Raw genomic sequence first — 24,544 nt, 5'->3', positions numbered from 1 at the left:
GCTAACCTCATACTTAGTGATGAGAAACTCAAAAGAACTGACACCACTCAACTTCAAGACTTACAACGAAGCTACACTAATCAGGACAATATGGTATTAGAGGTGCCTGTCTGGCTCAGTTGGAAGAGCATGCAACTCTTGATCTTGCCGTCATGAGTTCATGCCCCACATTGGGTGTGGAGTCTACTTAAAAAATAATAATAACGTTCAAAGTGAATAAATAAAAAATAAGACAATGTGGTATTGGCAAAAGAATACACAAGCAGATTAATAGATCAAAACAGAGAACCTAGAAATAGGTCCATATAAATAGAGTCAACTGATCTTTGACAAAGAAGCAAAAGCAATAGAACGGAAAAAAGATAGTCTTTTTCAACAAATGGTGCTGGAGCAGTAGAACATCCACATGCAATAAAATGAATGTAGACAGAGACTTTAAACCCTTCACAAAAATTAACTCAAAATGGATCATAGACCTAAATGTAAAATGAAAACTATAAAACTCCTAGAAAATAAGATAGAAAAAACCCCAGATGACCTTGGGTATGGCAATGACTTTTTAGATACAACACCAAAGGCAAAACTGATGAAAGAAAAAATGGATAAGCTGGACTTCAGTAAAATTAAAAACTTCTTTTCTACAAAAAAACAATGTCAAGCCATAGACTGGGAGAAAAATATTTGCAAGAGACACACCTGACAAAGGATTATTATCTAAAATATACAAAGAACTCTTAAAACTCAGCAATAGGAAAATGAATAATCCAGTTAGAAAATGGGCCAAAGACCTGAACAGACACCTCACCAAAAAGATACCCAGATGACAATAAGCATATGAAAAGATGTTCAACATTATGTCATCAGATAATTGTAAGTCGAAGCGACAATGAGAAATCTCTACACATCTACTACTATTGTAGGCCGTAATCCAAAACAGTAACAACACCAAATGCTGACAAGGATGTGGAGCAACAGAAACTCTCATTAATTGCTGGCAGGAATACAAAAAAATGGTACAACCACTTTGGAAGACAGTTCAGAGATTTCTTACAAAATTAAAAGTACTCATCCAACACCATTCAACAACTGCACTCCTTGGTATTTACTCAAATGAAATGTCCACGTAAAAAGCTACATACAAATGTTTATAGAAGCTTGAGTCATAATTGCCAAAACTGAGAAGCAACCAAAATGTCCTCCAGTAGGTGAATGGATAAACTGTACATCCAGAAAATGGAATAGTATTCCATGCTAAAAAGATATGAGCTTTCCAGCCATGAAAAGATTTGGAGGATTGTTAAATACATATTGCTAAGTGAAAGAAGGCAATCTGAAAAAGCTACAGACTGTATGATTCCCAATATATGACATTTTAACAAAGGCAAAACTATGGAGACAATAGAAAGATTGTAGTTGCCAGCGTTTAGAAGAAAGGGAGGGATGAATAGGTGAGCACAATGAACTTCCAGGGCAATGAAAATACTGTGTTTCCTCCTATAATGGTGGATATATATCATTATGCATTTGTCAAAATCCACAGACTGTACAACACCAAGAGTGAACCCTAATGTAAACTATGGCCTGTGGGTGATAAAGATATGTCAGTGAGCGTTCTTCAAGTGTAAGAAATGTACCGCTCTGGTGGGAGATGTGGATAACAGAGGGAGCTATGAAAGTGTGCGGGCAGGAGAAACAAGGGAAATCTCTGTACTTTCCACTCATTTTTGCTGTGAACCTAAAACTGTTCTCAGAAATAAAGTTTATTAAAATGTATTAAAGTGGCCAAAAATAGTTTAAAAATATATAATAATGTATATTCCCACTTTTATTTTGGAATGAAAAACATATGTGTCACACACACACAGATGTAAAGAAAATACACCATTGTAGTAACAGCAATTTTCAATGGGAGACTACAAGGAAATGCAGTTAATGCTTTCCTATTGTTTATCTCTTTGGTTCGTCTTAGGTTTTGATTGTGCACCTACATAGCTGGTGCTTAATAAGTGTTTTTAGAATAAAGGAGTACAGAAAAAATTAGACGCTGAAGGGAGGTCTGGGGACTCCTCACCCTATTTATGGTGACCTTGTTGTCCACACCCCACTGGCCCAACCCCACATACAGAAAGAGAGTATACTGAGCACTACCAACACTCGGTCTGTAGCCTCACTGCAAGGCTTCCACAGTTTATTTCTCTTAGAAACTGGTCAATAAAAGAGCATATATCACTGAAGAACTCAAATTGACAATGAATTCTTTAATGACCATCATATTAGAACCACTGACTGTTATGGCTTTGATCTGAAGATTAAGGACTCACGAGCACTTACCCAATTGTGTGGGCAAGCCACTAGGGTACAAGAGAAAAATATCAGGATCCATATTTGTATATACAACATTTTACTTTGTACTTGTTTTGTATTGTATAACAGTCATAAAATATTAGTACAGTTGACCAGTGAACAACACAGGTTTGAACTGCACTGGTCCATTTACATGTGGATTTATTTTTATAAATACCATACAGTACTGTACATATATTTTCTCTTCCTTACAATTCTCTAAATAACATTTTCTTTTCTCTAGCTTACTTTCTCATAAGAATACAGCATGCAATACATATAACATACAAAATGTTTGTTTATATACAAACTGTATATAAACTGTATTAATTGTTTATGTTATCAGTAAGGCTTCTGGTCAACAGCAAGCTATTAATGGTTAAGGTTCAGGGGAGTCCATGGGTATACATGGATTTTTGACTGCATGGGGGTTAGCACCCTAACCCCTGTGTTTCTGAAGGGTCAATTGTACGTATGTTGTGCATGTAATTTATACATATGCACATGTGTACCTATATATATAGAGAGAGAGACCATGCTCAAAAAATTTTTGCATAGAGGTGTACAATAAAAGAAGCTTATAGACCTGGTCCAGGCCCTTCATTTTAGAAAGGAGGAAGCTAAGTCTCAGAGAGAAGGGAGGTGAGTTGCCCAACCTGGTTAAAGATTGGGTCTCCAAGTTGAGACTGCTAATGCTTTATCCTCTTGGTTTAGTTTCTGTTTGTTGCTTTGTTTATTGTTTGTTTGCCTCATCTCATTGGTTTTTGATGGAGTAGAACTGGTTTTTCAAAGCCACATAAGTCCAGGTTAAGAGTACAGATAAACTTTGGGGTGCCTGGGTGGCTCAGTCAGTTAAGCATCTGACTTCAGCTCAGGTCATGATCTCACAGTTCATGGGTTCCAGCCCCGTGTCGGGCTCTGTGTGGACAGCTCAGAGCCCGGAACCTGGTTTGGCTTCTGTGTCTCCCTCTCTGTCTGCCTTTCCCCCGCTCACACTCTTTCTCTTTCTCTCTCTCTTGAAAATAAATAAACATTAAAAAAAAATTTTCTAAAAGAGTACAGATAAACTTTAACATTCCATCTTCCTATAAGTTTAACTTTTAAAAAGTGCTTACACACATAAATGGACTTCTGCCTGTTCTCAAAAATGGAGAGCTGAGCTGCCAGTCATAGCCTGCATTCTCAGGCAGGCTGCCCTACTCCTAGTAAGCTCTATCCACTGTCTCACAGGAACATTATCGGCAGGAATAACGCCCAGGGGAAATTAATCATAAAGAGAATCAGCTATAGAAATCACTGACAGAAAAACATCACGGACAGTCCCCTGGCCGTCTTAGACATTACTTACAAGAGCTGTCAGCAATACCCTGTCTCCAGGGACCATTACTTTGAGGGAACCCTGCCAATCGCAGCATTACTTGGAAGGTACGTTTTTTTATGTTCCTCAAATGCCTACTGTCAAACTAAACCAAAGTTCTGAAAGGTTTCAAACACTTCCAAGTTTGGGTAAGTTAATATAGTTCCTGATTCGAGTGTGGCCTGGGGGCCAGGTACCCAAGAGCCTTTTCTCCCAGCCTAAGTGCGGACTTTGGTTTGTCAGAGCAGCTTTGAAAACTTCATACACTTCAGGGATTCTGATGATGTGGAGAGGACTTTATAAACCTAGAATTCTATTTCCAGCTGTCTTCTCTTGCATGGGGTAAGGAGGAGAACTTCAGCTTCTCTGGATCGTTTTGAAAATTTTCCACCCAGGAGCAAAAAGGCACAGGACAAATGATTAAAAAAAAAAAAAAAAAAAAGGTAAGAGCCACAACTTGCCCGTTTCAAATGCTCTCCTCCTACACCCAGAACCCCTACTGACTTCACAGAGGAAACAACTTGCACGAAAAGTGGCCCATGTGGGAAACAGGGGACTAGAAATGACCCATGGCTCCTGACTGGGAGTTATCAATAGACCCATGTAATCATAATGTCATTACTTTGTTTTCACTGGATGACAGAGTTTTTGCAGTATCATTTGCTCTTGGCAGACCATATATCATCATTCTCCTCCCCTTAGGAATTTCTTCGCTGCAAGAAAAACTCTGGAAACCATCTTGAGAAATGGTGAAAAATACTTCCTTTTCATTTACAACTGCTTTTTTATGCACTTACTGTCAAAAGTTATAAACGAAAAGTTATGTGAGCCAACCAGGGAGGATTTGGGCAGTATGAATGCCTATCAGAAGAAAAAAATCTAGGTACATTATTTAACAAGGTGTTTACAGGTAGCTCCAGAACCACAATATAAACACCCAATCATACCTTAAATATGGCATTTGTCATTCAAAGTATAATTCAGGGACCTTTTTTTACTTTTATTCTCCCACACAGTTTGTTGTAGAATCTCTTCATAATTTATGCATTTATTAACTAAACTTATTTCCTTAAGGTGGGGGTTAATAAGGAGGTATGCTGTAGACAAAGCAGACTGTGAGTTTATCAAGACATTTTTTTAAAAATCTCTTTTAATAACTTTGCATTCAACTTGAAAAAATAAGGATTTTGCAGCAACTCTTTTCATAGGCTGGGCAACTGTTCTCCAACTGCTCTGAATAATGGGCTGGCGGCAAGATGGAGGAAAGTGCTAGAGGTGTGGCAGAAAGTTCTGTCCTTGCCCTGCATGACAGTAACACATCAGGAGCAGACACCAGGGTCAGGCTCACCGAATTAAAATAAAATAGCAGCCTCCCTGTCTGGAAAGAAGGAGTCAGAACTCAGAAAAATGGACTCTGGACTCAGAAAAATCTGTTTGAATTCTGGCTCTCCTACTACAAAAGCATATGATGTCCATGTAAGTCAAGGAAATTAACTAGCCTAATATACTTTGCCACGACCATATCCCATCTGGAGCACTGTGTTCAGTTCTGTGCACCACATTGTTTGAAAGAATATTTATAAAATATAGTAAAACCTGAAAAGTAAAGCAGAAGGGTGAAAGGCTTACATAAGAGAGGGCTAAAGAAGGCAGGAATGATAAGGCTAAAAGAGAGAATTTTAGGAAGAATGCAATTGCCCTCAAACATATAAAGGGCAGTGAAAACTCAAAGAGTAATCATGACTAATATGTGCTGAGTACTCAATATGTGTAGTCACTGTTATTCACATTCTGCAGGTGAGAAAGCACAGGCCCAGAGGCCGAGTTATATGCTCACAGTCACATAATTTGGATGGGTGGAGCCAGAGCTCATCCCAATAGTCTGGCCCCAGGTATAGGGGAGATATGAAAGCTATACTCCAAATACTTTGTTTTGGTTTTTTTCATTTTTTATTATTTTTTTAAGTAAGCTCTATGCCCAAAATGAGGCTCGAACTCATAGCCCTGAGATCAAGTGTCACATGCTCTACCCCCTGAGCCAGCCAGGCACCCCTCCAAATATTTCTAATCTCTGTCTTACAGGATCATAGAAAGATTGCACCCTCCCAATTCTTTTGGACACAGGTTAGTGATTTGCTCTGGCCAGTGACATGTGAACCTAACTTCATGTCATGTTCACATGTCATGTTCACAACTTCAGCATGGGAGTTCCAGAGCCTATGAGCAACACGCCCATGTTCTTCCTAACATGAGAGCATAGAGGTGAAACCTCCATCAGTCTAGGTCCCTGGGGGGAAATGATGGGCAGAGCTGCCCTGTGACCCATAGTGGACAAGTAACAGGAGCAAGAAATCAACTGTGACTGTTTCGTTAAGCCACTGAGATGTGGGGATTGCTTGTTACTGTGGCAATACCCAACTTTTCTGACAGATAAACAAACCCACATGCTTCAAGTCATTAAAATACCTCAGAAATTTAAAAAAAAAAAAACCCTCTATTCTTATATTTTAAAAGGTCAGAACCAAGAATAGTTTATAGAAACCACAAGTAGGCAGATTTGGGTTTAATTTAATTTTTTTAAAGTGACGTTTTCTGAAAGCTGCTTCACAAGGTACACGCTCACTGAAAATGGTGGTATTTAAATAAGAGGCCAAAAGGGACAGCTGGCTGGCTCAGTCAGTAGAGCATGGGACTCTTGACCTTGGGGTCGTGAATTCAAACTCCACATTGGGCCTAGAGTTTACTTCTAAAACATTCAAAACTAAAATATAAAAAATAAATAAGTGAGAGACCAGACAATCATTCTGCATCTGTGTAGCAAAAAATATGGATTCATTAAGGAGGTTTAATATACCAACCATTTCTGGAACACCTCCAGTGTTCCAGGCATTTCAGCTATAGTGATAAATCCAAACACATAGTCCCTTCCCTCAAGGAAATAGCCATCAAGAACAGAAGTAGATAAGGTCTGCTGACTCTTGTAGCAGTGTGATTCAACCAAATTAGAGATAATAACAGGGCCTGAATGAAGCTGACAGCAAGCCTGAACTTACAAATAACCATGTAGCACTAGAAATCCTGCTGATGCTTAAGTTGTATTATTATTTTTCAATTAGGAGCCAAAAGTATAGGGTTTGCAAAAGGAAAGAAAACGAAGAGAATGTCTGGGTTTAAAGGAGGAACATTTTCCCTTTCTCTAGTTACCATCCTTAAATCTTGCAAACCAGGCATATTATCTGGCTTACATCAGGGGTGTTCCAGCAAAGGGAATAGCACTGACTCACAGCAATTGTTACCGACCTTTTCCATCACTTTTCCCACCCCTTAGAGTCAGGAAGGGAACATTTCAATAGGGATCAGCTCAGACCTGAAGAGAGGCGATAATCTTCCTGGAACGCCATTCTTAAGTTTAGAAATCAGCCACAGCTTTTCCAAAATATCCGAAGTTTTTCCTAAAAGGGTATTTGAGCAGGGCCTACAGGGATCCCATACTCTAAGGATGATATGAAAATCACCAACTAAACGAGTGATTCCAAGGGGCACGGACATTGTTTCCCAAAGGTGTCTTTACACAATACTAACTTCAGTGCTTTCTTTCCCTAGTGGTATCAATAATTAAAGCTTTGTTTATTTTTTTAAACTTCCCAAAATGAAACAGTGCAGAGATATGCCTTCCTTTGACTGCCTCACTGCATTTGAATGGAAAAACATCTAAAACTTGGGTAAGCATTAACTGTAATTGCTCTGGGGCAGACATTTCCATTTTGGGTTATTATTCATACCAGTATTCACAGAGAATAATATATGTGGATGGATTTTGCAGCCATTATCTACACAAGAGTGACGTATCTGATTACTATTGTTCCCCAACTCAAAAGCGTCAGTTTGAACTTCGAATACTCCAGCCCTGCCCAGACCCTGAATTTTCTGAACTACGGTTCTGATTTTCTATGAAATAAACAAATAGATGAGAGCAGGCTGGATTTCAGGGCCATACCTTCAGCCAGTTCAGGGTGTCACGAGTTTCTCAAAAACACACATACAGAAGAAATTGGCTTTGGCACATGGAAAAGCAGCAGAGAATTTGCAGCTTGTGCTAGTTTAAAGTGCACCCTTAATACTCTTGCCTGTTTTCAAAAATAAGTGATAGTCTTCCAGAGACAGCTGGATCCCTGTGGTACCCAGTCTTGCAACAAGCTTTGTACACAAATGTACACTTTACAAACACAGATGTGAAATGTCGACCTAGGACAGAAGAGAGGCACGCAGATGAGGGTGTTTAGTCTAGTGCCTCCGCACCCGAAAGTTTCAGGGACAGAGCTGATGTTTAAAGAGTGAGAGGGGGGACCGCCCATCCTGTACGTTCATCCGGGGACTATGGAGATGACCCCCATCTTCCTAGCGCCAGTGTGCCCTCTGCCCTGGTGACCCGGGTTGAGATTTAACCGAGGGCCAGAGTGGGGCCAAGACAATTGTGCCAGTGGTTACTCAGACGGAGAGAAGGGCTAGAAATCACTAAGCCTTCCTGGCTGGCCCGGCTGACACACCCACCCAGACCCGCCGGCCCGGGGGTGCTGCAGGGAAGCGGGGGAAACCCGCGCACCCGGGTCCCGCGCCCACGAAGATGCTGCAGTTAGGAACCCGCGCGAATATCGGTCCGGGCTGAGAGGTCGCGCTACGCTCAGCAGAGGATGCCCTTCACCTCCCTGTCCCCCTTCCCCCGAGCTGAGTGAGCGGGAGAAAGTTGTGCCCGGGCCGCGTCGCCCCGGGCTGCTAAGGGAGCGAGGGCGGGAGGAGGAGAGCCGCGGGCCCCCTTACCTTGTCCTTGGGGCCGAGGTTCTGCAAAACCTCCTTGCCGGTGGCGCTCCGGATCTCCACCCCGGCGGGCGCGGGCGACGCGGGCGACGCGGGCGCGGGCTCCCTGCCCTCCTCCCGGCCTTGGCCCCGGCGCGGGGTGTCCCCCTCCACTCCCGGCCGGCTCCCGGAGCCGCGGCCGCTGCCCTGGCTGCTCCGGGGAGTCTTCGCGCCCCGCTGCCCCACGCTCAGGGCATCGAAATCCAGCGTCTTGCTCTCGAAGGCGCCCTCCACGTTGCAGAACATGCCGCCGTACTTCTGCCGCGGGACCTGGTCCGTGGTGCCCGGCCTGGCCAGGTACACGGGCAGATCGTCCTCGTGGGAGCTGTCCCAGCCCCTCCGGCCCGAGGCCATGGTTCAGGCGCACGGCGGGCCCGCGGCTTTGCTCCCCCAGAGGCGGAAAGGGCAGCCGCCGGCAGCGTGCTCCGAGCCACAGTGACTGGGGCGGGAGGAGGCGCCTGAGCGTTCGCGCCAGAGGCGGCAGTGCAGCTCCGGTTGCTGCCAGTCCCCAGCCAGCCAGCGAGCGCGCGGCGCAGGGGCCGGGGCAGCGGCGCGCTCCGGCTCGGGACCTGTCGCCCGCCCGCCGCCCCTCGGCGCGCACCCGACCCTAACGTGGCCTCGCAGGGTCGCGCGGCCTGGGGGCCCCTTGGAAAGTAGAAATCCCAACTTGGCGCGCGCGCACACACAGGCACGCACGCTTCCCGCTCACCCAGCGGCCCCCAGATTCACACTCAAGAACTCGCCTCTCTCGCACAGGCACAGAAACCCTCTTTCACCCACAGTGACTTCCGAGTGTGCCTCTCAAACACAAACCTCTCTGCCCCGCTCGTGCACGCAAACCTAGTGGGCTCAGGTGTGTTCGTGTCAAAGCCGCGCTCTGATTTACAACAACACGCACCCACACAGATGTACCAGACTCACAATCCTAGACTTTGCTTACCCATAATCCCAGATTTGTCTCCTCCTCATCTTAGAATTATCTCACAATTGTCCCCGCTTCTAGAATCTGCCTCACAAACCTGCACCCTCAAATAAAGTACCTCTGAATCGGTACCCTCTTCGCTGACGATCACAAAAGCCTGTAATTGACTCACAGACAAATCTACCCTCGAACCATTCTCACCTCATATTTAGCACCCTAGATTTTGCTTTTTAAGCACCCATAATTTGCCTCCCAGACAATTACATTACAGGTCAAAGGCATGCACAGGTCCCTGGGTTGTGCCTTGCAGAATACTTCCAGTACCCTGTCCTCATACAACCAACCCATCGCTAATACCCCACAAACTGACTCAAGCTCAGGTTTATGCCAGTCAGAACCCTCCACGTGGACTCACACATCAGCTAAGATTTACCTCAAAAATACACAACCAAAGACTTTGCCTTGCGCATTACCTCAATTCCACACAGATTTTGCTTATGTATATGCCTGCTCTCACAGCCTCATTCTCTTCCCCCTTGTCCACCCACATATACTCTAACCCAGACTTTGCCAGTAAACACAGAGTCCTCGAACCTGCAGAGCTCGTATGGTATCTGCACACAGAGCCTAAATCAAGAATCTTCAGCGCCCACGTTAAACTAGGCCCCCTTTCAGAATTTCACTCCTTTAGTCATTCATCCAGTGTGAACTGAAGGCCTGCTGTGCTCTTCGCAAGATACTAAAGGGACAGTGTTTAACAAGGCAGATGGGGGCCTGTCCTCACCAAGAGTGTAGTCTCCAGCCACCCACCTAGGGAGCACAATCGATCACTATTCCGCATGACATACTAAACTTTATTTTCTGAACCCCGCCACTACATCATAGACTTCACGAAGTCCAAGAGCTGGTCTGTTTAGTTTACTATGAAATATCTTGAGTCCAGAACATCTGCAGGCACATAATAGGAGCTCCGTAAATCCTTTTTGAATAAATGGTAATGATAATAATAACAAGTGCAGCAACAGGGAACATTTATGGAGCTGTTGCTGTGTGCCAGTCACTACTGTAATTGTGTCACATATAGTAACTCACTTAAAGCTCATCAGCATATGGCAGGCTTCTTTGTGCACACAGACACTATCTTTGAAGGCATCTGCAATCAATTTGGTCGAATGAAACTTGCAACCGCAATTTTGGAGAGTAACTAGGATATTGGAAAACGGGGTTTCGATAGCAGGATCGTGACAGTCTTGAAAAGTTGGGGGATGAGGTTGACCTGAACTCTGATCACAGACAAGTATGTCGACACAGGTTTTACTTGTCCCCCATCCCCATGAGGAGAAAGACGCTTGCTTCATTCACTGCATGTGCTCTATCACATTATTCCTGATTTCTTTAGCAGACTGCCTCTGGGAAGCTGCCTCCTTCTTAACAAATGCTGGTGGCTGACAGACCCAGAAATTCATGCGACAGATTGGTAATATAGGCTCTTCCATCCCTCTTTGCTCACACAGGTTACTTCCTTCCTCTTCCCCGTTGCTTTCAAACTCTTCTTCACTCATTAACTTATTTACAGACTTTTAGGGGGACACTTGCTATGTGTCCAGCATTGTCCTGGGTTCCCTGCTCTGTGGAACATAATTCTAATAGGGGCAAAGAGATGATAAATAAGAAAGATCAGGTCAGATTGTCAATCATAAGAGTTATGAGACACAACATAGAGAAAAAGATAGCCCACTTTGAATTTTTTTAACGTTTATTTTTGAGAGACTGAGAGAGACAGAGCATGAGTGGGGGAGGGGCAGAGGGAGAGGGAGACACAGAATACGAAGCAGGATGCAGGCTCTGAGCTGTCAGCACAGAGCCCGACACGGGACTCGAACCCACGAACCACGAGATCATGACCTGAGCTGAAGTCGGACACTTAACCGGGTGAGCCACCCAGGGGCCCCTAAGATAGCCAACTTTTAGATTGTTTGGTCAGGAGAGTCTTTCCTCTCTGACTCCTCACAAACACCACGGGCACCAGCACGGTGCCCCATCAGCAAGGGCAACAATAAAGATATTAGCTAACATTTATTAGGACTTTATTCTGTGCCAGGCTCAGTGCTAAGGACTTTCCATACACTATCTTAAATTCTGATTAGTAATCTCTTAATTAATAATACTACAAGTCATGTACTATTATTTCTGTTTTACTAGCAAGGAGGCTGAGGCTCTGAGTGAGTGCCCAGGTTGTGACAGAACCATAACTAGAAGGAAGATATGTGCAAAGAGTCTGAAGTTTCCTTTGAGAGGGGAACATTCTGAATGTAGATGCGTGCCTGTCTGTGCTTAGGTGTGTGGGCGCTTGGGCGTAGATAAGCCCTATCGCTGCAGCCACGTTGCCTCACAACTATGTCTGTTGCAATGCATAAGCTCCATAATTACATTTGTTGACAAAACATCACATCTGAAAGTCAACAGCTGCATATACACATATGTGTTTAATTAAGAGAGCAAAGCAGCCTTTAAAAGAAGACTAAAATGGGAACGGCTGATGAGACTCCATCCAACTCTGCAACTATGTGGCCTTAGGTCGAGTGTCTTACTTAACTTCTTGATGTCTTTCTGTTTCATATTTGCCTCACCCACCTAACGGGATTGTAAGGATTTCATTCCTTGAATAAGCCATTGTGTTAAGAATTTCACATGCATTGCCTTAACCTTCACAACAACTCTGTAAATGTGGTGTGATTACTATCCTCATTTTACCAGGGGAGAAAATGAGGCCTACACAAGTTAAGTTTCTTGCCCAAAGTATCACACTAGCATTTCAAGCTAGAATTCATTTCCTTGATAGCTGGTCCAGAGACTGTGCTCCTAAAAACCACCCCACGACACAGCTCTGTTCTAAGGATTCAGAGAGGTAATAACGGGAACACCAGAAGTAAGGTGTTAACAAATTGAAAAATCCTAAGTGTCCCAGCTGTCTGGGGGCAAAGGTAAACTTTAAGACAAACACTCACATAAAAAAATATCCCGCCAGTGTCCTCCTAACAAAGGCATCATAGTTGCATGAACACCTGCTGATTTTATCATGTCTGTCTCTAGCAAGGTAGAGGAAGCATTTCTTATGACAGTCACAAACATAAGGGCAGCTATATGTCTATGGCCACCTCAGGTCACTCTTTCCAGCGAAGGGTTTATCTAAAACAATGCGCAAATAGCAAGCTATTTCTATAACACGGACAGCAAAATAGAGCTTTCAGCTTGTCACACAGGAGATAAAATTTGCACTTCCTGTAACTCTGTAGTAAATGACTTGCCACTTTGCATTGACATGACTTGTTATGTGAGCCCATGGCATATCCAATTATAACTTGAGGGAAATGTATTCTGGAGGCATCTTCTATTACCTATAGATCAGTGGAAGGCAGAGACTCCTCTATAGTAAGCAATGTGTGCACGTGCAATCCTGATACAGCATAGAGTGTCTTTTATGGAAAATAAATTGTGCTGAATTCTTACAAAGCAAAAATCTATCCAACAGAAGATACGATATTCATACTAAGGTGGTGACTCCAAACCTAAAATAAGGGGAGAATAGAGGATTTACACAGTTTACCTTGACTCAACGGTGAACTTAAATATTTCTGATCAAAACCCATCCCATCTTTTCCATCCTTGAATTGCAGGAATTTGAACCTCAGTTATTTCTATCCCATTTTAAGGGTACAGAGATGGGAAACATCATTTTTCACCCTTCAGATGACATATATGTATGAGGCAACCTTTGCAAGATATTCAACACTCTGCCTGACACACAATAGATGCTCAGGAAATATTAGTCCCCATTTCTTCAGGGTATATTTAGATGTGTCATTAATATCACAGAGTTCCTAATAATGAGCTTGAACTTGTCCTGTAACTTTAGCTTTATAGGATTTTATGGAACAAATTGAAATTATGATAATGTTTAGTATACATGTTAAAAAGTGACTTCTATTTTCAATATACCTTCATCACACCTTAAGAATTCTGACAAACCTTGGGGCACCTGGATGCCTCAGTCGGTTGAGCGCCCCACTTCAGCTTAGGTCATGATCTCACAGTCTGTGAGTTCAAGCCCCGCGTCGGGCTCTGTGCTGACAGCTCAGAGCCTGGAGCCTGCTTCAGATTCTGTGTCTCCCTCTCTCTCTCTGCCCCTCCCCCCGTTCATGCTCTGTCTCTCTCTGTCTCAAAAATAAATAAGAACATTAAAAAAAAATTTTTTTTAAGAATTCTGACAGACCACTATTGAGAGTCAGCTCAATATTTGGTGACTAAAGTGTTCATTAGGAACCAAAAAACAGGGGGGCATTGGGTAACTCACTCTGTTAAGCATCTGACTCAATTTCATCTCAGGTCATGATCTCATGGTTTGGTTCTTGAGTTCGAGCCCTGCAACAGGCTCTGTGCTGATAGCATGGAGCCTGCTTGGGATTCTCAGTTTCCCTCTCTCTGTGCCTCCCCCATTCTCTCTCTCTGTCTCACTCTTTCTCTCTCTCTCTCTCTCTTGCTCAAAAGTAAATAAATATTAAAAAAAAAAAAAAGAAACCCAAAACAGGTCATTTTTCAAATATATACACAGTGTTAAAACCAGTTCATTAACATTTTTAATAATCCCAGTTGCGCATGCAGAAAAAACTCCTTTTTTCTCATAAATATATGTATATAGGGAGAAAAATGAACAAGAATATATATCAAAATATTCATAAAAGGTGAGTTGTAGGATTATGAGTAAGTTCTAGTTTCTGATTTCACACATTTCTATATTTTCCAAAATCTTTAATGTGAGTTACTTTTGTAAACAAAGAATGTCATTTTGCAATGTGTGTCCAGGATGTTTTTTTAGATAAAAACACATTTATTGAGCATGTTGAAAATTGCTGATGGAGAATTATTGAACCCAGCTGTTGGCTCCCTACTGTATTCTGAAGATGTATGATCTAAAATGAAAAATCAAAGGAAAAGACAAATAGACTCTTCATCAGAATCTAGTTGTCACCTCATGCAAAGTGAATCAGCAGGTGGACAAGTGAATGAGAAAATGATCATTACAGGGAGGACATGAAATGAGGGTTTATAAATGTCCTTGAGGCAAATCCTTTCCACCAAAGGATTAGTTAATAAGACATGACATAATCACCTTCCTACTGAGGAGTTGTTGGCGTTTCCTTCCCAATTTTTATACCCTGAGCATCTCTCTTTGATGTTTCTATTCTCAAATGTTCAAAAGCCAATTCCAATCACAGGATTTCCTTTTGCCTTATGTGGGAAGGAGACAAATGTTAAGTAGTTGCTGACCAATATGATAAAACAGATATTCACCTCAAAGGCTCTGATGCTCTAGTTTCCTCAGTGCACGTTCACAGGTACAACTGACTCTCCTAAGTGAAAAATCTCTAAGTAAGGGCCAGACAATAAATGAATTGCGGGGTAGAACAATATAAGAATAAGAATAATAACAACAACAAAACAAAGACAAAAAAAGCGATAATCTGTCCAACCTCTTTACTAGCTATCACAGTTCACAATATATTTCCAAGGTTTAAAAAAATGTATTCCTTTTGTTACTTTTCCAGCTACATTTCCTGGTTTTTGTCCATTTATGAAAGAATCACATTAGTTTTACATTATTGTTATGACAATCTCATTCTGATTATTGAAAATAAAAATAATTCTCTCTTTTGCCATCTAAAGAGGAAGAAAAACAGTAATGAATCCTTTGTCTATTTTCCCTCCCTTCCTTCCTTCCTTTTCAATGAAAATTTCAAAACTACAGAAAAGCAGATGGTCATATAACAAACTCCCATGTACTCTTTTAGAATTTGTAAATGTAACTTTTCATCATATTTTTCATGTATTTTCAAGAAACAACACATAACAGAGTTCAAGTGCCCCCTACTTATTCTACTCTCTCTCTTCTTCCCTCTGAAAAAGAACCACTGACCTGCATTAATGTCTCATATTTTTCTAGAGATGGCTATCTGTTCTAACTTGATTCTTTGATTCAGACTTTTAAAACTTGTGTCCTGCCAAATAAACTGTCCTTGTTTAATTATTTGCTTTTATTTATTTTTTTAAGATTTTTTTTAACGCTTATTCATTGTTGAGAGACAGAGAGAGACAGAGCATGAGTGGGGGAGAAGCAGAGAGACAGGCAGGCAGACACAGAATCCAAAGCAGGCTCCAGCCTCTGAGCAGTCAGCACAGAGCCCGATGCGGGACTCAAACTCACTGACAGTGAGACCATGACCTGAACTGAAGTGGGACACTTAACCAACTGAGCCACCCAGGCGCCCCAATTATTTGCTTTTAAAGAATAACCATGACATGGTTGATATACAGAAGCCCCGCACTCCTAGAAAGCTAAGACTTGCAGAAATAGAGTTTGTCCTGATGGATGAAGGTAATCATGTAACTCATGGACCAGGGCACTCACGCTATATGAGTAGGTGTGTGTCTTCAGATCACTGGGTTTCTGGATCAACAGATACTAGCTCTGTGAGAGGCAAGCTCAAAAACTAACCATTTTCCTCTTGAAGGGAATATTTTTGCTATTATCATGATTTGAGTGGCTCCAGGAAGCTGGACATAAAACTCGCTCTTAACATTGAAAAAGATAACTTTCATTTTAGCATCCCCTTGAGCATAAACTAAATAAATAATGGACAAAGAAAGGTAGTCAAATGAAATGACAATCTGAAAAGAGAAGCTTCTTTCATTCCAGACACAAATTTGCTGGCTCCACAAGACGAGGGCACATCCTGGCTCCAACTAAATGGGTAACAGGCCAGAGTATAAATGACAGATACTAAGAGATATGGAAGGAAAAAAAAAAAGGAAACATGGTGAATAATTCTTTCATTGAGAATGTTATAGCTCTGTATAAATTCAGAAGACGTAAATGCATTGGTAATGCCTTCTTCCCCCAGTGCTTTTGTCTGAGTTCATTTTTCTGTTGATAAATAACTCCTTGTCTAGGCAGCTCCCTGGAACGCCTTATTCCTCCAGATCCCTCATAATTAAGATGAATGGATAGGAAATAGTATCCCGTCAATGTTTCAAGCTTTTATAGTGATTTATATTGGAAACATGAAGGAAAAAATAAGGAGACAATTAGTTTAAGCATATAGCCCTAATTTCCTTTTCTTACTACAAAATATCAGTATTTACATGGAACATGATGAGTTTGAGAAAGTGACAGTATTTGAAGTCACAAAATCTGGACTACAATTATGGGTCCATCACTAGCTGAGTGAATTTGGGGGAATTACATTAATTCTCTCTTTCTGTTCCCTCATCAATAAAATGCGGATAAAAAGCTGTGGTATGAGAAAAAAAAAAAGTGAATTGTTGCATACCAACCTATAATTGCTTTCTACAAATAGTAATTGTTATTTTCTTCAGTGCTTGCCCCAGTTTCTAAGACACCATATGTAACAATCAACAGGTCTTGCATTAATGCTATCTGGAACTTTTGTTTTTCAACGGTAGATAGAACTATTTGTAGTATATAGCTAACAATCACTAATCAGTCTTACATGTGATCGAAGTGAAAATTTTATTTTGGGAAACCAAGTCAGATTACCTTCTATTCCAATCCTAAAAGTTTTAGACATTTGTCCCCTAAAAGTATCCTAGACCAAAGGTATAGTCAGATGTATGCGTGAAACTTATTATTATATAAAAATATACTAAAAATAATAAGATATGGATAAACACTTTTAAAGATTGATGTTTTAAAGCAGAGCCCACATTAAAATTTACTCAGTTTTGACTATATGATGTCCAACAAGTTAATAATTCTTAATATCGGCTGGTCACTAGGAATTATAACATTTAAAGTACAATTCAACTTGCTTAAGTGTTTATTTCTTACCAAAAAATATTCAGTGTGACTATACATCCAAATAATATACTACAAAATCATTAGTTGTATCAAAAAGGAGTTTTTGGCTATAAAATTTACACCTTCAAAAATATATATTGCTGTCTTCTGCAATAAAATGGACTGAGCAGTTCTGGGAATAACTACAGTATATCAAGGTGGGCTAATCTAAACTTCTCAAAGCCATACATTTATCAAATACATAAGTTAGGAGCATTTTCAAAAGGAAATCTGAGGTTAAATACTATGTGAAAATTATAGTAGATTAATTATCTGATGAAGTATTTTATTTTTAATATAATCATTTATTTTTATGGCTTAATTTTAGCTAAAAATTAATTGCGTTAAAAAATTTGAATGACTTAAGACAGATAGGATTCATAAAACGTCTATAACATTATGGTAAGTCTGGTAGATGTAGAACTTGGGAATTACCCTTTTAGCAAAACACAGTAAAGATGTAATATTGTTAGCTAGCTGGATTATTCATTGTAACGGATATAATTTTTGACATTGGCTGGCAAATTCATAATTATTTACTTAAAAATTTAATAATCAGTAATTAAAATAATATAATCTTAAATCATATAATGATGATTAATTTCACCATTTACCAGTATCTTTTACATCTGGATCCTGAGAAGTCTTTAACTGAGTACAAGGCATAAATGAAAATTCCTCATGGGGAAGGCAAATCCAATTTTATTAGAAACATAACTATTTCTGTCGATCTTTAAGTACTCTTCCCAAAATTCTAGTATACTTGATGATACAGAAATCAGGTTTGCTTGCTTTGTTTTGTTTACCTTTGAAGACAGTGAATAATGTCTAAGAACCACTTTGAAATGTGTCCTTGTGACAAAAAACAACTATGAATTTTTGAAAAAGCCTTTTTTGTTCTTTTCTTTTTTAATCCAAAGATCAGTTCTGTTTGTTGTCCTAAAATAATTCAAATGCAGAAGAGACAAAATCTGAGCCAAGTCCAGTCCCCCTTAGCCAAGAGGAGAACAGAACTCTGCTGGAGTAACAAAAGGGAAACAGTCTGCTTAATCAATTCAATTCATTACATATGTAGTGAGTACTGATTTTTTGCCAAGGAATATTCAAGGTGTTGAGGGAGCTTAGCATACAGGAGATAAAACAAGTAGGGAAATCAAATGTTACTCAGACTGTAGTAAGTGTCACAAGAAGAAAAAGAGAACTACAGATCAAGAAAGGCCTTCTGAAAAGCAAACCACAAGTCACAAAGGGTGAGTTGGGTTTTGACAGAGGAAGATGGGTGAGGTCATTCCTGGCAGAGTTAGAAATGGGAAACAGTGAGCAGGCCTGCTTGGCTGGAAAGCACAATGCTTGTAGGGGAGTCATGGATGAGGCCAGGAAGAATGAACAGGGCTTGAATGTGGGGCACCCTGCATGAAAGCGAGAAACTTTTTGATTAAGAAAGTAGGTATACGCTGGTTCATACCTGCTTTGCAATACTAACCTTACCTACAGCCCTAAGTCCCTGGGCTTGATGCCCAGTGGCCTCTGTTCTATTACTTAAGACCTCAAAACTTTTGTAGATACAAATTCTCCTGACAGTGAGCACTCCTGCCGCCGTCAGCCCCTGAATTTCCCGTCCCTTACTGAGCAGGCTTGGGAGGTGCAGTGAAGGCTGGAGTGTGAAATCTCAATGTGTGGTGCAAGGAATATTTGGAGAAGGGGTTGGAACTCGGAGGCAAATTTTCACCATGGAAGCAGCAAGTTTCTAAATGAATCAGCAGTGTGTTCACGATAAGAGGTGATCTCTTGTTGTCTGGGGCTGCGGGTCGAGAGCAGTTGTTGTGAAATCAGAGATCCAACAACAGTGCAGAAAGCTCAGAGCTGTGACTGATGAGATGAGCAGATAGATGTCTGCTTTACTGGGGATGGGGTGTGAAATGGAAGATTAAATTATACACGGAGGCATCAAAGAAAGGTTTTCGTTGTCCCCGTATGAGAGTGTACTAGTTTTCTATTGCTGTGTAACAAATTTAGCAGCTTATTTATTTTTTTAAAAGGGCTTTATTTGGGGGCACCTGGGTGGCTCAGTTGGTTGAGTGTCTGACTTCAGCTCAGGTCATGATCTCACGGTTTGCAAGCTCGAGCCCGGCGATGGGCTCTGTGCTGACAGCTCAGAGCCTGGAGCCTGCTTCAGATTCTGTGTCTCCCTCTCTCTGCCCCTTCCCTGCTCATACTCTGTCTACCTCTGTCTCTCAAAAATGAATAAGCATTAAAAAATTTTTGTAAAGGCTTTATTTTTTTTAAATTTTTTAGAATTTATTTGAGAAAGACAGATACAGTGAGATTGGGGAGGGGCAGAGAGAGAGACAGATTCCCAAGCAGGCTCTGCGCTACCAGTGTAGAGCCTAAAGTTGGGCTTGAACTCACGAAACCATGAGATCATGATGTGAGCTGAAACCAAGAGTCCGATGCTCAACTGACTGAACCACCCAGATACCCCACAAATTTAGCGGTTTAAAACAACACAGATTTGTTATCTCACTGTTTCCATGGGTCAAGAATTTGGGTACAAATTAACTGGGTCATCCATTCAGGTCTCACCAAGCTGAAATGAAAGTGTTTGACAAGAATGAGATCTCATCTCAGGCTTGCGGTCCTTTTCCAAGTACATTGGTTGGTGACAGAATTTAGTTCTTAGCAGTTACAAGACTGCCAGACATTCTCTTGCTGACTATCAGGCTGGGGTGACTCCCATCTCCTAGAAACAACCCTAATGTCCTTGTCATGTGACCCCCTTCAAAGGCAATTCACAACATGGCTGTTTGCTTCTTCCAGCTCAGCAGGACATTCTCATTTTCAGTCCCTGACCTCTTTTCAAGTCTCATCTGATTAGGTAAGACCCACTCAGGATTATCTCCCTACCTTAAAATCAGTTGATTAAGGGCCTTAATTACATCTGCAACATCATTGCAGCACCAAGATTAATTGTTGAATAACTGGGAGAATGTGTATACAACCAGAGTAGTGGGACAGTTGGGAGCCATACTAGAATTTTGCTAGTCACAAAGAGTCATGCCAGAATCTTTAATATGTGAGAATTCCATACTGATGCCCTTATTCTATAGGGAAAGTTGTTGAAAAGTGGGCCAGCCCAACCATTTCTTGTATGTCTATACAACTCAGTTTAGCACACAGTTCTTGAAATTTTACTGTTTAAATAGCTACATTTGTAATATTTGATGATGGCTATATGATCATATGATTCAAAATTGTATATATATATATACATATATATATATGTGTATATATTCCAGTCCTCTGAATCTCTACAATTTGTACAATGAAACAATAAACCTAACAGACTTACCTATTTTGCAATGTTGCTATAAGGATCAAGTAAGAATGCTGTTAGGATGAAGTGATAATGGTTGTAGAAATGTATATAATACAGAAATTCATGTAAAACTTAGGGAGAAACTCCTAGGCAAAATCTTGATGAGTTACTAGCTGGGCAAGGCCCTCCAAATATTTAAGCCAGAGGAGTCAAATATTGTGAGCCAGAACAGTGACAGACTCCTGCAACACAATAAAATAATTCTACCAGCAATACCTTCAGATGCAGCCTCAGCAGCCCCTTTCCTTTTGAGGTGGGCTTCAAACATTGTCATGATAAGGCTCAGAAGTAGTTTAAAGTTGAAGACTTGAGAACATAATTCAAGTGCACATGGCTAAGTCTCCAGGCTCCTCTCCAGGAGATACCCTTGCAAGGCATTTTCCATTGAGTTGAAATATAAGTTTCTTCTCTTCTTGTATCTTGTTAAAAGGGAATGATGGAATTGCATTGAGGAAGATAAACAAATTCTACCTGTTATACATGTTGTGAAAGTTAAGTGCTAGTCCAAAAATAATTTCTATGATTCCTACTACATCTGACTTAATAGCATCCATCCTAATGATTAGCCAATTACAGCCGCATCCAGCCCAGTGCCTATTTTCCTATGCCATACAACTTAAGAATGTTTTTTACACTTTTAAATAGTTGAAAAAAAATCAAAAGATTTCATGATGTATGAAAATCACATGATTTGTTTTCAATGTTTAAGGTTTTCTAGGAGGACAGTCATACTTATTTATGTATTGTCTATGACTGCTTTCACACTGGAATGACAGAGATGAATAATTGGTGGAGGGACTGCACCATCCACAAAACTGAAAATATTTTCTGGGGCACCTGGGTGGCTCAGTCGGTTAAGTGTCCGACTTCAGCTCAAGCTCAGGTCATGATCTTACTGTCTGTGAGTTCGAGCACCATGTCAGGCTCTGTGCTGACAGCTCAGAGCCTGGAGCCTGCTTCGGATTCTGCGTCTCCTTCTTTCTCTGCCCCTCCCCTGCTTTCTCTCTGTCTCTGTCTCTCTCAAAAATAATAAACATCAAAAAAATTTAAAGAAAAAAAGAAAATATTTGCTATCTGGCTCTTTACAGGAAAAGTTTGCCAACTCTTGATCTATACCACATTCAGGTTGGTGAATGTATTGCAAAATAGGTTCCCATCACTTCCAGGAATGTTTATAACATGCAGTGATTATAAAGGACAGTTGACAATAGATATTAAGAGTCTGAACATATTTAAGAAATTTGCATGTTAAGATGCATCTGTTAGGTATTTCTGCTGTAGTTGGTTCTCAGTCAAGGCACGTTATCCATAATGGTACTCTCTTGTGTCTCTGGAAACACTTCTATTGAAACTCTTTTTTTGTTACATGGTGTGGACGCTTTCCAACTTGGGGAAGGTCCCCAGGTCTCACTTCCCTGCCTATGCTGGTATAGGTGAAAACACTTCTGTAGGAGCTGTTCTTTCAGCACCACACTCCACAGGTTCTTTCATGGGGCCTTCACTCACCTGAGTGCCCATGGGGAACTGAGGGGTCCCTCTTCAAAGAGCAAATCCTCCCAACTCTCGGGATTCTCCAGTTTAAATGGTAACAGCCTCGTATGGACTGCAAATCACAAAATTTGGGGGGTTTCCTAATACACTAGAATGTTTTAACTGGTTTTTTTTCCTTGAAGAGTGTGACTTGACTCTCTCTCTTAGGAGGCAAACACTCACAGTTTTACAGTCAGGAAAAAAGTCCTGAACATAATCTCTATGGTATAATGTCCTGTTTGGGCTTCATTGTGTTTTAAGCCGTAACACTCTGTTTTAAATTTTAACATCAATTTCAAAGAGCTGAAATTGTGTACCAGGTGTTAAGAAGAAATCTGGACTGAGGTTAGCAATTTAATTAATCCAACTGTTCCCTATTGCCGTTTTTACATCTGAAGCAAACTGATATTTTAGCTAATGTTTCCATGTCTGTCAAAAGGTAAAAACGAGGGGCACCTCGGTGACAGTCAGTTAAGCATCCCACTCTTGATTTCAGCTCAGGTCATGATCTTACTGTTCATAAGACAGAGCCCTGAGTCAGGCTCTGTGCAGACAATGGTGAGCCTGCTTGGAATTCTCTGTCTCCCTCTCTTTCTCTGCCCCCTCCTCCCTCTCTCTCTCTTTCTCAAAATAAATAAATAAACTTAAAAAAAAAAAAAAAGGTAAGACTTGAGAATGGTCCAGAAAAAGCTAATAACTGAAATAGAAAAGAGAAAGTCAGGGCACCTAGGTGGCTCAGTTGGTTAAGCGTCTGACTTAAGCTCAGGTCATGATCTCACAGTCTGCGAGTTTGATCGCCGTGTTGGGCTCTGTGCTAACAGCTTAGAGCCTGGAGCCTGCTTTGGATTCTGTGTCTCCCTCTCTGCTCCTCCCCTGCTTGTGCTCTGTCTCTCTCTGTCTCAAAAATAAATAAAAACATTAAAAAAATTTTTTTAAAAGAAAAGAGAAAGTCATTGATCATGTAAAACAGTTCTGTACATATCTATTATTTGGTACCAAATAGCTTTTGGTTCCACTTCAAGAAGACTGGCAATATGGGGCTTTGCAATATGACACAAGATGCAGCCTAAGTGGTTTAACGTGGATCACAAAAATTGGAATTATATAATTCCTTTATTCAAAGAATTTCCTGAGTTTATCATTTGTGGGCACTTTGTTCTACACAGCTGGTGCATCAGTCATTATTGTTTGTCTCCCTCAACATCATGAGGGAAACAAACAAATAAATTGCAAATGAAAATATAACCTAAGTGTTATCAAAAGGATCAGCTCAGTCATGGGACACATACAGTCATCTTTGGAAGGTAAGGGAAACCAAGTTAGTTCTAAACAATGAGTAGGGAGGAGAGTGGTGTTGAAAGACCATGCTACAGAAGATCACAGGTGACCCTTGAACAAAGCAGGGGTTAAAAGCACTGACCTCCCCCCCACCACCATGCAGTAAAAAATCTGTTTATAACTTTTGACTTCCTCAAAACTTAACTACTAATAGCTTACTGTTGACTGGAAGACTTACCAGTGACATAAATAGTCAATTAAGACATATTTTGTATGTTATGTGTATTATATACTACATTTTTATGATTAAGTAAGAGAAAGAAAAGAAGATGCTAAGAAAATCATAAGGAAGAGAGAAAATACGTTTACAGTACTGCATCTATTGAAAAAAAACAGTATGTAATTGGACATGCGCAGTTCAAAACAGTGTTGTTCACGGGTCAACAGTATGTGCAAAAGACCAGAGGCAAGAGAGATCTTGGCTGGTTCTTGGAAAGCTTTTTATGAACAGAGGGGGAGGAGCAAAGAACATGAGAAATAAAATGGGTAGATCTGATATATGTATGTAAATACATACACATAATTTTGAATATGTAAAATATTTCATTAGTTTAAAAAATAAAAATACACGTAGAAACTCTAGAGGAAGTGATTCAAAGGAAAGAAGAAGGCATATAAGGCATCTGGTGCCTGGTAAGCCCTCAACAAATGTTAGCTATTGTAGTAATAGAAATGCTAAGTTTAGGTTTTCTGAGATGGATACTTTATTTGCTCTGTTTGAGCCAGAACAAAGGGCAAGAACCTTGGTGGGTCAAGAGGGAATTTAGTGTAATGGTTAAGAGCTCATCAGATTTTAATTCAAATCCATATATTAAATCTTAGCTCTGTGCCCATGGGCAAATGTTTTAACCTTTCTACACCTATTTCATCATCTGTAAAATGGAGATAATGTACTTCATTCACAAAGCT

The 24,544-nt window shown here is 40.7% G+C and overlaps 1 protein-coding gene across 1 annotated transcript in view; it reads right to left on the bottom strand.

Annotated features, from left to right (window-relative positions):
* Nucleotides 1-9,007, bottom strand: part of DPYSL3 (dihydropyrimidinase like 3) — a 113,561-nt gene extending 104,554 nt beyond the window's left edge. The window contains exon 1 of the mRNA XM_019414224.2: nucleotides 8,519-9,007. Coding sequence (XP_019269769.1) covers nucleotides 8,519-8,908 — 390 coding nt within the window. The 5' untranslated portion in view covers nucleotides 8,909-9,007. The remainder of the gene's footprint in view (nucleotides 1-8,518) is intronic.
* Between the last annotated feature and the right edge of the window lie 15,537 nt (nucleotides 9,008-24,544).

The sequence above is a fragment of the Panthera pardus genome, unplaced genomic scaffold (genome assembly GCF_024362965.1).
Source record: "Panthera pardus isolate Hobbes unplaced genomic scaffold, ASM2436296v1 HiC_scaffold_2, whole genome shotgun sequence".
NCBI lineage: Eukaryota > Metazoa > Chordata > Mammalia > Carnivora > Felidae > Panthera > Panthera pardus.
Note: the sequence above shows the minus strand (reverse complement) of the source record. Positions and strands in the feature narration are given on the sequence as shown.